The sequence below is a fragment of the Nyctereutes procyonoides genome, unplaced genomic scaffold (assembly GCF_905146905.1).
Source record: "Nyctereutes procyonoides isolate TBG_1078 unplaced genomic scaffold, NYPRO_anot_genome, whole genome shotgun sequence".
Classification (NCBI taxonomy): domain Eukaryota; kingdom Metazoa; phylum Chordata; class Mammalia; order Carnivora; family Canidae; genus Nyctereutes; species Nyctereutes procyonoides.
In genome coordinates, this window is record NW_026575052.1 from 71,546,067 (window position 1) to 71,561,326 (window position 15,260).

The 15,260-nt window shown below is 36.6% G+C and overlaps 1 protein-coding gene and 1 pseudogene across 3 annotated transcripts in view; both read right to left on the reverse strand.

The window, feature by feature from the left end:
- SPAG6 (sperm associated antigen 6) overlaps window positions 1–15,260 on the reverse strand; it is a 68,978-nt gene that overhangs the window by 7,846 nt on the left and 45,872 nt on the right. For all 3 annotated transcript variants that reach the window (XM_055332048.1, XM_055332046.1, XM_055332047.1), the window contains 2 exons: window positions 13,046–13,237; window positions 1,045–1,161 (listed from right to left, as the gene is read on the reverse strand). In XM_055332048.1, the coding sequence (XP_055188023.1) occupies window positions 1,045–1,161; window positions 13,046–13,237 (309 nt within the window). The remainder of the gene's footprint in view (window positions 1–1,044; window positions 1,162–13,045; window positions 13,238–15,260) is intronic.
- Window positions 2,317–2,955, reverse strand: LOC129513751 (60S ribosomal protein L10a-like; annotated as a pseudogene).

A 15,260-nucleotide genomic window follows, 5' to 3' on the forward strand; every position in this document is an offset into this window, starting at 1 on the left:
GAGACATCAAGACTTTGCTAAAGATATAACAACTGGCAAATGGGAAATCCAGACACCCTAACTCCAGAGCCTGAGCCTGAGCTCATAACCCACTATGGTATGCTACTTCCAAAGACCCCATTTTCTTAAATCAAATCTCCTGATCACAATTTAACTAGTTCTTTATAGCTCAGGGTTGTCACCTTGGCCATTGATGGCTGTGCAGATACACTCATTTTTCTCAGCCTTTGCTATCAATAGTTGATCCTGCTGGCTAAGCCTACATCCAGCAGCTTGACCTTTCTACCTTACTACTTTTAATCTGCAATAACTAAAAAATATGATGGCTATATTTGTTAAAACTGTTCATAAAATAATTCAATAAACTCCAAATGACTGTCTGAAAGCATCTCCAGTAAACTGCATGGACTTTGTCATAAATGACTCAGGCAGCTTTTTAGTTTTCTTTACAAGATCCTTTTTAAAAAAATATTTTTAATTTATTTATTCATGAGAAACACACACACACACACACACACACACACACACACAAGCAGAGACACAGGCAGAGGGAGAAGCAAGCAGGCTCCATGCAGGGAGCCTGATGTGGGACTTGATCCTGGGTCTCCAGGATCAGGCCCTGGGCCAAAGGCGGCACTAAACCGCTGAGCCACCGGGCTGCTCTCTTTACTAAATCTTTGCAGTGTTCCCAGATGAGTGAGACTAACATATACCAGGATAATTACTAAATTACTATCAATATAAATTATCTGTATTATGAGGTGTTTATATATTGGCATACTATTTACTCCCCAAGATCACTGAAAAAGCCAGTACAGAGGCCGTGAAGAAAGTGAGGAAGAAGGAAATGTGAATTATTTATTTGTGAATTTTATTAACTTATGTTAATTTTATTAACCTATGCTACCCCTCCTGTCACTACAGTCAGTGAGAATTAAAAAGTAAAGCTTGCCCCCATCTTTCAGAAGACATTGACCCACCAGAAAAGTTAACAAGTCATTTAAGTTTTCTTCCCTCACTTCCAGAAAAGAGAGCATTCCTTACCTTACTGAACTGTCCAACCACATGCTTCAGAATATTGGGAGGTGCATCATACAGAAATGGCTCAAGGGCTGGTAGATAGGTGCATTTTTGTAGGATATTCTTGATGGCTTTTTTACTCTATTGAAATACAAAGTAAAATACAGACCAAAGTAGTAATCAAAGCTTGACCAAAATTCATACCTCATATTCCTAGAATTTGAAAATGAAATGAATTTCCAGGTCTAATCTGCAGTTTCATTGTTTAAGATAGTTGTCAAAAGGGCAGCCCACATGGCGCAGCAGTTTGGCGCCGCCTACAGCCCGGGGTTTGATCCTGGGGACCCTGGATCGAGTCCCACGTCAGGCTCCCTGCATGGAGCCTGTTTCTCCCTCTGCCTGTGCCTCTGCCCATCTCTCTCTGTGTGTCTCTATGAATAAATAAATAAAATCTTAAAAAAAAAGATAGTTGTCAAAAAAACTTCTATAGGGCATTGGTTTTATCATAGAATATCCTGCCAGTTGTATCATGTTACATTTTAAAATGTACAATGTATTACTGATGCCTTAAAATAACCCATGAGGAAAGTAAAATTGAAAAGCATAAAGCTATAGACTGTAAATTAATATGTATTATATTTTATTAGTGTCAAAATTCGTACATATTAAACTGTGAGATAACCAAGAGGTCCTCCTCCCTAATCAACAAATAGAAAATAGTTTATTGTAGAAAGTCATTATCAAACATTCTTTAAAATGTCTCATGGCTTATAGGTATATAGTCAGGAAGATTCTATCATATGCATGATGCAGTGAACATTCGCAGATAACGCTGTGGTAGCTCATGAGGAGAAGCCACCCCATCCACAGGTAGAAAAGAGCAGAGGTCTACTTGAGCGTATAGGAAAGCTCCGACGGCAACAGGGAGCACAGCCCCCACAAGCAGAACAACAGGCCACAGCTGGTCGTGATCGTTGTATTAAATAAAGCCTGCCCTCTTCACTTCGGAAGGCTTCACGCTTGGATTTGTCTGTGGATTTTCCACTGGAATTCCACACCGGCTTGTATGTGGTTTTGTGCATCAGTGCATCCTTTCCTCTGATCGCTCAGATTCTCTGAATCTCTCTCAGGCCTTAGCCTACCTGGTCTTCTGGGATCTTGCTATTGAATAGTTAGCAGTGCTTTTTGAAATGTCAAGGAGGATTTGGGGATTTTTTTTGGTTTTATTTTTGCTTTTGCTTTTGTTTTTCTTTTTTTTTTTTTTTTAACGGTAGCACTAGGATTTATTAAACTGTCTTAGTAAGGGTGCTGGGGCTTGCCCATGGTGCTCTTGATGCATAAAGTCCGTACATTGATCCAATTCTTCTTGAGCAAGGACACTAGGAAATTGACAGCTCAGTGGATGTTGTGCACGAGCTCATCATCTGTCATCTTCACGTGGCCAACAGCCACTGCCAGACATAGCACCTTCTTCATCTGGAATTTGATGGCGGACTTCACTTCATCATTTTGGCCACCATGTTCTCAAGGTGGGTCAGCGAGGAAGGGAACTTGCCAGCTTTATTCAGGCCTGGACCCAGAATTCGTGGGATCTGCTTGATCAGAGATTCTGGAGCCAAAAAGGCATCATACTTCTTGACTAGTTTATTATTCTTGTTGAGTTTCTTCAGCACCTCAGTGTCCATGTGGGGAATATCCACTGCCTTGGCCTCATCACAGTGCTGCTGGTCCCCCAAACACACATGGAGAACTTGGGGCAGGGGGTGGACTTAAGCCTGATGGTGCCGGAGAAGCGTTAGTCCTTCTGAGGGTCATAGTTCTTCAGGCTGATCTGCAGCTCCACGGTCTCCAGACACTTCCGGCACTTGTGCTGGTTCCCGTGCAGGACCTCCGCACCGCCTCGTACAGGGTGTCGCGGGACACTTTGCTGCTCATGGTAGCTTGCGCCGCAGTAGCCGGAAAAGAGCTGCTTTTGTTTTTCAAGGAGCAGTTTGATTTTCACATCATTAATTTTACAACTGGCAAATGGATTCAGGAAAAACTTCCATCACATTTGTGTTATCAGTAAAGGCTTCATGGTTTCCTAGAGACCCAAGCTAAGCAGTACTTACCTCTTGACACATTTGTCCTCAAACATTGTTCATAAACCAAATGAAAAAAGGAATTTAAGAAATGCCGCCCAACTTTCTTCCACAAGTAGTATAACCTAAGTTTGAATTAAACTCTCAATCCCCAACATATCTAGTTATATCTTTGTGAGCCATTTTAGGATTATGGTGACCTTAGCAGGTCAACAAATTTAACTTAACTGCTGTTGATGATAAGTTCTACTAATTGCATAGCACAGATCACATCCACTGTGCCATGGTGATGTACTGTCAATTTATTAATTAAGAACTCTAGAAAAGAGTCTAATGATCCTCAAAATTCACTGAGCTTTACTATCCTTTGTCAAGAAATATACCTGATTTATGACTCTAGGTACTTCTAGATAGGAATGTATGTCGTGATTAATAATCAGTTATATTTCCCAACGTGAAAGAAATATTAGTATAGTAGTTAATTAAGATTTTATTTACTTGTCAATTTCTGAGCTTAAGATTTTTTAATAACCTTATTGAGATATAATTTAGATACTATAAATTCACTCATTTTAAGCGCACTGTTCAATGGACTTTTAGTGAATTTACAGAGTTGTGCAACCATCATCACAACCTAATTTTAGAACATCATCATCATTCCAGTAAAGAACCTCATTCCATTAGTAGCCACTCCCCTACCAGGCCTGGACAATTACCAACCCACTTTCTGTCTTTATAAATTTTACTTTTTTGGACAATTCAAGTAGGTGGAATCATACAATATGTGAACTCTTGAGTCTGGCTTCTTTCACTAAGTATAATGTTTTGGGGGTTCATCTATGTTATAGGATGTGTCAGTGCTTCAGGCCTTTCATTGTCAGAGAATATATTCCATCAGACAGATTTGTCACATTTTATTTATCCATTCACCAGCTGATAGACATTTGGGTTGTTTCCACTTTTGGTGATTATAAATAATGCTGCTTTTGAGATTCATATACAAGTCTTTGTGTAGACAGATGATTTCATTTCTCTTGGGAAGATACCTAGGAGTGAAGCTGTTGGGTGATGATGGTAAATTTATGTCTACTGTTTTGAGAAACTACCAAACTGGTTTTCAGCCTGACTGCAATATTTTACATTTCTACCAGTAATGTAAAAATGTTCAAGATTCTCCATATGATGATCAACACTTGTTACTGTCTTCCTAGTTGTAGCCACTCTTGTGGGTGTGATATTGTATCTCATTATGGTTTTGATTTGCATTTCCCTAGTGACTAAAGATGTTGAATATTTTTTTTCATGCACTGATTATTTGTTGGTGAAATGCTTATTTAAATCTTTTTCCCACTGTTTAATTGGACTATTCATCTTCATACTATTGAGTTGTAGGAGCTCTTTATATGTTTTGAATATAAGTCCTTTCTTGAATATGTTATTTGCAAATAATTTTTTCAAGTCTGTGGCTTGTCTTTTTATTTTAATGATGTCTTTTAAAGCATATGAGCTTTTAATTTTGATGAAATCCAACTTATGAATACTTTTGTTTATCACTTGTGCTTTGTCATTTCTAAGAAATTAATGTCTAATCCAAGGTTTCAAAGATTTCTGTATTTTCTTCTAAGAGTTTTGTAGTCTTAACTCTTATATTTAGATCTCTGACCCATTTTTAGTTAATGTATGGTATGAGATAACGGCCCAAATTGATATTTTTGTTTGAGGATATAATAATTGTCTCAGTGCCATTTACTGAAAAGACTATCCTTTTCCTTTTAAATTGCCTTGGAACCTTTGTGAAAAATCAGAAAATTTTCAAAATTCAATTACATTGATATAAATGTCTTTATGATGTAAGCAAGTACCACACTATCTTATCTGATAGCTGTAGCTTTGTAGTAAGTTTTAAAAATGAGCAGCATTAAGTCCTTTTACAAGATTATTTTGGCTAATCTGAGTCCTTGTCATTTCCATCTGAATTTTAGAATCAGCTTCTCAAAATTGGGGGAGGAGGGAAGCCAGGTGGGATTATGATAAATATTGTATTGAATATAGAGATAAAAAAAAAGAATATAGAGATCAAGTTGGGAAGAAGTACTGCCATCTTAACAATATTGAATCTTCCAGTCCATAAATGCAGTGTCTCTCCATTTATTCACACCTTCTTTAATTTTTTTCAGCAACGTTTTGTAGTTTTCAGTGTATAAATCTATACTTTTCTTATTAAATTTATTCCTAAGTATTCTTTTTGATGCTACTATGAATGAAACTATTGTCTTAATTTAGTATTTATTTTTTTTAAGTTTATGGAACTTGAACTCATGATTATGAGATCAAGAGTTGCATGCTCCATTGACTAAGCAAGCCATGTTTGAATTGTTCATTACTAGCATATGAAAATATGATAGATTTTGAGACACCTGGGTGGCTCTCTCTCTCTGTGTCTCTCGTGAATAAATAAATAAGATTATTTATTAATTTATTCATGAGAGAGGCAGAGACACAAGCAGAGGGAGAAGCAGGCTCCATGCAGAAAGCCCAATGCAGGACTCAATCCTGGGACTCCAGGAACATGCCCTGAGCCAAAGGCAGACGTTCAATTGCTGAGCCACTCAGGCATCCGTAAGAAATCTTAAAAAAAAAGAAAAGAAAAAATATGATAGATTTATTTAAAATGCTATTTATGTTAGCCTGTTTGGTTTTTAAATCTAAATTCAATTAATTAACATATAGTGTATTAGTAGTTTCAGGGGTAGAATTCAATGACTCATCAGTTGTATATAACACCCAGTGCTCATTACATCACATACCCTCCTTAATGCCCATCATCCAATTACCCCATTCTCCACACATCTCCCCTTCAGCAACCCTCAGTTTGTTTCCTATAGTTAAGTCTCTTATGGTTTGCTCCTTCTCTGATTTTTGTCTTGTTTTATTTTTCCCCTCCTTCTTTCCTCTATGCTCCTCTGTTTTGTTTCTTAAATTCCACATATGGGTGAAATAATATCATTGTCTTTCTCTGATTGGCTTATTTCATTTAACATAATACTCTAGAGCTCCGGAACATACACATTGTTGCAAATGGCAAGATTCTTTCTTTCTTTTTTATTTTTTTAAATGGCTGAGTAGTATTCTATTGTGTGTGTGTGTGTGTGTGTGTGTGTGTGTATCACATCTTTGTCCATTCATCTGTTGATGACATCTGGGCTCTTTCCATAGTTTGGCTATTATAGACATTGCTGCTATTAACATAGGGGCACAGGTGCCCCTGAAAATATGATAGATTTTTTTATATATTGATCTTATGTCTGGTGATCTTGAACTCTTAGTAGTTCTAGTATTTGTGTGTGTCTATTCCTTAGGATTTTCTACACATAAGATCATGTTACATGTTTGTTTTAAAATTTATTAGCCTTTAGAAAATGTGCCTTATGTTTGGTTATTTATGGCAATGAGCAACTATTATACAGAATTTATATGGGGTAAACAAACCCTTTATTCTCCTATTTCAGTAAATCAAGCATTTAGTAGTTAGTTAGTTATCCTTAGACATGTATAATAGATGATGATGTCAGAGAAGGAGTCATGAGCTATCTATTTAAGGCAGCTTGGGTTTGAGCCTGATTTTCCTATAAAATAGCATAGCATATATAGTTGCACATTCATTCATTTTTCAGATTAGACTAAAAACAGACTCTGTCCATATTGATAAAAGCTATTGTAAAACTACAGTAAGTGACTAGCAACACTGTTTTTTAATCTCTTAATAACACACATAAGACTATAAGTAATTAATAAGCTGAAGTTGTCAATATTATGCAAATATTTGATACCATTTCAATTGTTTTTCACAGAAAATGAAAGAAATAGGGGAATCCCTAGGTGGCTCAGCGGTTAAGCACCTGCCTTCAGCCCAGGACGTGATCCTGGAGTCCTGGGATTGAGGCCCACATCAGACTCCCTCCATGGAGCCTGGTTCTTCCTCTGCCTGTGTCTCTGCCTCTCTCTCTCTCTCTCATGATAAATAAATAAAATCTTAAAAAAAAGAAAGAAATAACAAAACTTCTTCGTTGTTGCTTTCCTTAATTGATTATCTTTATTTTTTTAAGATTTAATTTATTCATGAGACACACACACAGAGAGAGAGAGAGAGAGAGAGGGAGAGAGAGAGGCAGAGACATAGGTAGAGGGAGATCCCGGATCCTGGGATCAGGCCCTGAGCCGAAGACAAATGCTCAACTGCTGAGCCACCCAGGTGTCCTTTTTTTTTTTTTCTTTTAAAGATTTATTTATTTATTCATGAGAGACACAGAGAGAGAGAGGCAGAGGGAGAAGCAATTAATGGATGATCTTTAATGAAAATTGCCTAAAGTTAATACTGTTTTTAAATCAAAAGTTAATTTTGTTCTGAAAGCATTTTGGCCCAAAGAGTTAACAGTTATTAAAAGGAAAGGGGGCAGTGCCTGGGAAGTTTAGTTGGTTAAACATCTGACTCTTGATTTTGGCTCAAGTCGTGATCTCAGGGCTGTGAGATCCAGCCCTGTGTGGGGCTCTGTGCTGGGTGTGGAGCCTGCTTAAGATTCTCTCTCTGCCTCTGCCTCTGCCCCTCCCCCCAAAAAATTAAAATTAAAATTGAAAATAAATGAAAGGAAGAGGGAATAAATCTTTATGACCTTGTTTTAGGCAAAGCCTTTTTAGATAGGGCTCCAAAAGTGGAAGCAACAACAACAAAAACAAACAAACAAATAAATAAATAAATAAATTGAACCTTTTAAAATTTTAAAGATTTTTGCTGCAAATAATACCATCAATAAAATGATGACAACCCATAGAATGGAATACTTGTAAATCATACATCTGATGAGGATTTATATTTTTTTTGTTTTTTTTAATTTTTGATGAGGATTTATATTAAAAATATATTTTAAAAACCCACACAACCCAATAATAAAAAGATAATAGCCCAAATAAAAAATGGGCAAAGGACCTGATTAGACATTTCTCCAAAGAAGATATACAAGTGGCCAATAAGCACATAAAAAGATTTCTCAACATCATTAGCCATCAGGGAAATGCAAATCAAAATCACAGTGAGATACCAATTCACACCTACTAGGGTGGCTACAATAAAAAAAAAAAAGTAATATTGTAGACAAGAATGTGGAAAATTGGAACCCTCATACATTGCTGGTGGGAATGTAATATGGTGCAGCCACAACGGAAAATAGTTTGGTGGTTCCTAAAAATGTCAAAGAGTTATTGTGTGACCTAGCAATTCCACCCCTAGGTTTGTACATAGAAACATACATCCACACAAAAATATGTACAAATATGTTCAGAACAGTATAATTTGCCATACTAGAAAGAGTAGCAACAGTCCAAATGTCTGTCAACTGGTGAATGGGTAAACCCAATGCAGTATAGTGGTGCAATGGAATATTATTTGGCAATAAAAAGGAACAAAGTATTGATATATGCTACAACATGGATGAACCCTAAAACTTACACTACACGAAAAGAAGCAGGCACAAAAGATCACATATAATCTGTGATCCCATTTAAATGAGATGTCCAGAAGAGGCAAATACCCAAAGACAGAAAATAAATTAATGGTTGCCAGGGACTAAGCATGGAGGGTATGGAATGACTGCTCATGAGGGAATGAAGAGGCTCTAAAATTAGATTGTTGCGATGGCTACATCTGTGAATATACTAAAAACCATTGAATTATATACTTCAAATGAGTGAACTGAATGACATATGAACTATATTTCAATAAAGCCATTAAAAAATGAAGGGAAACAACCATGATGACAAGAACACAATAATTAAGTCAAATAATCTTAGCAATACTTTCATAACGAAGTAAAAGAATGAACTTAGTCAAATGCCAAACTAAGATGGCCCATTTCAATATGATGCCTCTAAATCAGAACAAATAAAAATGCAATTGTGTGAATACTTTCAAAATATATATAGGTGAGCTTATTAGATAAAAGATGGATTTTTTCCCCTGTTTTTAATAACATACAGGCAGATATAAGGCCATGTGAAAACATGCAAGCAATTCCAAGAGACTGCTCATTGGTTCTCCTGGATCAGAACCAATTAGAGAATGCTTACAAAAGCTGACATGCCTTTGGGATAAAATGAACTTCAACATGGCCTTTAATTTGAAAGCTGCCACAGAGTAACAAATGAAAAATACCATTAGAGGTTCCTAAAGCTCTTGGATACATTTTTCCCTACTGAGATAATGTCAAATCAAACAGACTTGGACTTTCACTCTAAAGCCTTTAAAACAACAAATGTTAGAATCCAAGAAAGCTTGGGGAAGTAAAAATAATAATCAAGTCCCTACAATAAAAAAATATTTGGATAGACTTAAAGCCTTGGAAGGATTGCTGACAGGGGTAATTATTAATAAAGATCCCACTTTTTAATTTAATACTCCTTGTATTTCCTGAAAGTAAATATCATATCAAATATAGGTGGAAGGAACCTTTGCTTCTATTAGTAAACTCGAATGTTTTAACAAAACTATTTTTGTTAAACATATATATAATAAAAATGTTCTTACTTCAAAAGGTGAAGTTTTCTTTTTAAAAAAAGGATATTTTATTTATTTATTCATGAGAGACACACATAGAGAGAGGAGAGTGAGAGAGAGAGAAGCAGAGACACAGGCAGAGCAAGAAACAGGCTCCATGCAAGGAGCCCGGCGTGGGACTCCATCCCAGGACTCCAGGGCCCTGGGCTGAAGGTAGCATTAAACTGCTGAGCCACCCAGGCTGCCCAAAAGGTGAAGTTTTCAAACTTATTTTACTCTAGTGATATTTATATGACAAAACAACATAATAGCTCATTAAAAACCAAATTACATAAACTTTGTAGTATATAAAAAAGCATATAATGCTACCTAAGACACTACTTGCAAGGGTTTCTCAAGCTATAATTACTATTGATTCCACTATTAATTATTCATGCTGTGGCTGATATATTCCTTCATTTCCAAAACTTGAAGATAAAAGTTGTTACCTGAAGGAATCTGAAAGTGATAGAGACTTCTAGATAATCTAGAAGTTGAACATGATTACTATTACATTTTAGCCATAGCATATAGCTGCAGAGACCCTGCAGAGGAGACCCTAGTCACTGGACCAGTGACTAGAGAAAGGAGGAGGTAGGAAGGTGGGGGTGGAAATGAGACCGAAGGGGGGGAAGAAAAGGCAAGCATGATGATGGGTTAAATATGAGGCAGAAAGAGAACTACATATACAAGCTAAAATTATACATATGTAAATCAGCTGTACTTGGACAACTCAAAACTGGAAATGTAACTGTGGTTTCTCACCAGAAAGCCAAAGAATCACAGAATTGTTAACCAGGGAAAGGCCTTAGCTTATTGTCAATCTTACTCTCTACCAAGCATTGCCAAGGAATACACTCAACACTGGAGAAATATAAGGGAAGCCCTAAATCTATGAAGTCATTGCTTTGATCTAGAAAGTCTTACAAAAACTGAAAAAGAGTTGGAGAACCATTTGCCATTCAAATGGGTCTCAAAATATACCCTAAAAACTATAGAACACTTCTGAAAGAAATTGAGGAAGACACAAAGAGATGGAAAAATATTCCATGCTCATGGATTGGCAGAATTAATATTGTGAAAATGTCAATGTTACCCAGGGCAATTTACACGTATAATGCAATCCCTATCAAAATACCATGGACTTTCTTCAGAGACTTAGAACAAATTATTTTAAGATTTGTGTGGAATCAGAAAAGACCCCGAACAGCCAGGGGAATTTTAAAAAAGAAAACCATATCTGGGGGCATCACAATGCCAGATTTCAGGTTGTACTACAAAGCTGTGTTCATCAAGACAGTGTGGTACTGGCACAAAAACAGACACATAGATCGATGGAACAGAATAGAGAACCCAGAAGTGGACCCTGAACTTTATGGTCAACTAATATACGATAAAGGAGGAAAGACTATCCATTGGAAGAAAGACAGTCTCTTCAATAAATGGTGCTGGGAAAATTGGACATCCACATGCAGAAGAATGAAACTGGACCACTCTCTTGCACCATACACAAAGATAAACTCAAAATAGATGAAAGATCTAAATGTGAGACAAGATCCCATCAAAATCCCAGAGGAGAACTCAGGCAACACCCTTTTTGAACTTGGCCACAGTAACCGGAGAAGGACAGTGTATGTTCTCATTCATTTGGGGAATATGAATAATAGTGAAAGGGAATATAAGGGAAGGGAGAAGAAATGTGTGAGAAATATCAGAAAGGGAGTCAGAACATAAAGACTTCTAACTCTGGGAAATGAACTAGGGGTAGTGGAGGGGGAGGAGGGCGGGGGGTGGGGGTGAATGGGTGACGGGCACTGAGGGGTACACTTGACGGGATGAGCACTGGGTGTTATTCTGTATGTTGGTAAATTGAACACCAATAAAATTAATTAAAAAAAAAACTGAAAAAGAAAACACTAATCTTAAAAATTCCCTCAAGGAATCTGCAGAAAAATAACACATAAACATAACCAGATAAACATAAATTCACTTTTATAAAATTTATAAATACAATTAATGACTCACTACATAACCTAACTTTCAGAGTCCCTCAGCTATATAGTTCAAGTAAACTACCATCTAAAGTTGCTTCAGCCAATGTGCTTTCCTATTTATTTATTAACTAAATTTAAGTGTCCTTTAACTTACTCTTGTTAATTTTATTTTGAGTTACTATCTTTTCTGTGCACTTTCCTCAATCCAAGTCAATTCTGAAAACTCCTTTCAAAAAAGGCACATGTTTTCTTAAGGGAATTATGCTGGGAAACATTGTTTTCTTTCATTGGAAATTTTAAAAGTATTAAACAACCCATCCTAATTAAATTTATGTTCTGCCAATCATCCTAAATAGCCAGTGATATTTTTTTTCCCAGAAAGCATGCTATTTAAAAAATACATGATTTTAAAATGTTTAACTTAGGGACACATGGGTGGCTCAGTTGGTTAAGTGTCTGCCTTCTGCTCAGGTCATGATCCCGGAGTCCTGGGATCAAGCCCCATGTTGGGAATCCCTGCTCAGCAGGGAGTCTGCTTCTCCCTCTACCCCTCACCCTGCTCGTACTCCCTCTTTTTCTTGCTCACTCTTTTTCTCTGTCTCTCAAATAAAAATTTAGAAATTAGAAATAAAAATTTTTTAAATGCTTTCACTTTAAAAAAATAAATAAAATGCATCTTTTGGACATTTTTCTTTTAAGGAACAAACACAAAGCATATAATTAAAAGCTGGAGCAGAGTTAAGAAAGATGGAACACAGCTTCCAGGAATACCCTCTGACCAGTTCCATTATGCCTTTCAATAGCACCTTAAATTCTTTTGGACTCAATTTTTTTATGTTAACTGGACTACAGTTATAATTCCACCTCAAAGTTCTATTATTCAATTCCTATTCCATAAGAAAAGTCAACATGAATGCAGAATGCAAAAGCCAGACATTCATTTTACAAACCACTTTGCACCTATAGAGAACTTTCTTTAAAATTATCACTGTTAGAAATAAGGGTAACCCATTTTTGAAGAAAAGCTACCTCAGTTCTGATAAATTTGTATTTTTTGACTAATAAAATCAACATTATCCATAATGATAATTAAAACATTTAAAATGACATATTTTTTAAAAGATTGTATTCATTTATTTGAGAGACAGAGCATGCACAAGCTAAGGGGGAGGGGCGGAGGCAGAGGGAGAAGCAGACTCCCTGCTGAGCAGGGAGCTGACCCAAGGCTCCATCCCAGAACCCTGAGATCATGACCTGAGCTGAAGGCAGATGCTTAACCAACTGCAGCACCCAGATGCCCCTAAAATTAAGAATGAGTCAAATGTAACAAATCTTCATATGACTGTTAAAAATTAAGCACTTACTTTTACTTGAAGATCCTCAGAACTTTCTGTTGACATGTACAATGACAGCAGAACTGGCAAGGTGTTTGTGACTGCAACAGCCCGTGCGTGCTCTGGAGTGTGTCTCCCAATCTGTCCTAAGGCCCAAGCAGCAGCAGCCTTAATATGATCTTCTGGTTCTTCTGACAAGCAGACTGACAACTGAGGCACACCCTGCAGCGTTGATCAAAAGAGCAAGTGTTATGAATCTAGAGCAGGATTAAAGAGTCTTCCGTGTCTCTCAAACATTAGAAGGAATCATTTTGGCCTTGATCCTTTTTTTCCTAAACGGTTCAATAAATGAGCACATCACAGGGGCTGTCATTTTTCAAGTCAATAAAATGACTAGAACTAATTTACCTTAATTATCTGTAACAATCCAACTAAACTAAGAATATCTCTGCTAGCGTTTACTCCCAAAATAGAGAGGCATTTAACCAAACAACAGATGCCACAGACTAGTATATTATAGGCAAAACCAGATTCCACTGTGACAAAATTAAAATGTTTAGGGTTTTTAAAATCTTTTATTGTCCTTTGTTTAAAAAGTTAATTTAGAATCCCTTTTTAAAAATGCCTTTCACCAAGTATAATAGATCTGAGAACAAAATAAGTATTATAGATCCAAAATCAAATGAAAGAGCAAGAATCCTATTTAAGTAACTTTTAAATGAAATACATTCACTAAAAACTTCCTTGAAATAGTAAATAATTTTCATTTCTTTTGTCCAATTTTTAAATGATAGTTTTGCCCATTTTAACATGATTAAATGTCAAAGTAGAAATGATTACTTTGTTACACAGATATCATGTACTTATATTTTACATAGACTTCAATTTTATCTTAGTAATCAAACAGAATTAACTAAAGGATCTCAAATACACCACAGTTTATATACCCAAGGAAGACTCAAGTAATCAAACTCTAATTCCAGATTCTGTATAGGCATAATTTTCTAGCTAATTTGAGTCTATAATAATTATCACCTTAAATTTAATATACAAAAGTCAGTGTCATAAGATCAGGCTACCATAGCAAAGGCCAAATGATCATGTATATTTTCTTTTTGTCCACCTTTAAATTCAGTTATTAGTAAGACTAATTTCCTGAGGAAACATGCCATATCTCTCTTTTGGCTTCTTTTGGCTTTTATTTTTCTTAAACTAAAAATTGTCTGCCAATACAAAAAAGATCAGATCTGTCTTCAAAATGAGGCAACCTGGGCAGCCTGGGTGGCTCAGCAGTCTAGCGCCGCCTTCAGCCGAGGGAGTGATCCTGGAGACCCGGGATCAAGTCCCACATCAGGCTCCCTGCATGGAGCCTGCTTCTGCCTGTGTCTGTACCTCTGTGTGTGTGTGTTTGTGTGTGTCGTGAATTAATAAATAAAATCTTTAAAAAAAAATGAGGCAACTTTCCAGAAACTCTATACTTCTGGGATATATCAAGAATGAAGGGGCAAGAGGAAGGAAAGATACCCTTATCCCCATCCCTCAAATTCTGACTATGGGCCTCAGTTATTACGACTATCAAATGAGATAAGGAATGTGAATGTGCTTCAATAATTACAAAGTGTTATGGAAATAGGAGTTGTTGTTACTAGTCCTTATGGTACTGCATAGGACAAGGAAAGAATAATGCAGCACTGGGTGGTGTGCCTCGAACTGCTGCTGCCACCACCCCAATCTTTCACTTACTGAAAGGCAAACTAGGTGGGAGAGGCCAGCAGCAACCCTAGAGCAAAGGAGGGGAATGCCTCCTGGTTAGTTTAGGGAAGAAATACAGGAAGCAAAAGTAATTGCTTCTTTCATCCTTCTTCCTATGTGTAAGCTTTCTGACTATGCACAAAAGAACTGCAAATCAAAAATCCCAATAATATCCCCATGGTGACCCTTTGGAAAGCACTATGTTCTAGTCACTATCATAGTCTTTGGTAATAGAAGAACAAAAGGACAAGCACAGGATAAAAAGGGAGTGAAGCAAAGAATTATCAAGGAATAGGTAGAAAATAAAGATTTGAGGTTCCTCTTTATTCTGAGGATTAGCAAGGGATTAAAAAAAAAAGAAAAAAACACCAACCCAAGCCGCACTTCTGTTTAACATACAGCAGCAGGTTTTCTATGCTGATAAGAAACCCACACCCTAGAGGGTTGCCAGAGAGGCCATAATAAGCACACAGCTTTTGAAGCATTCTTTGGG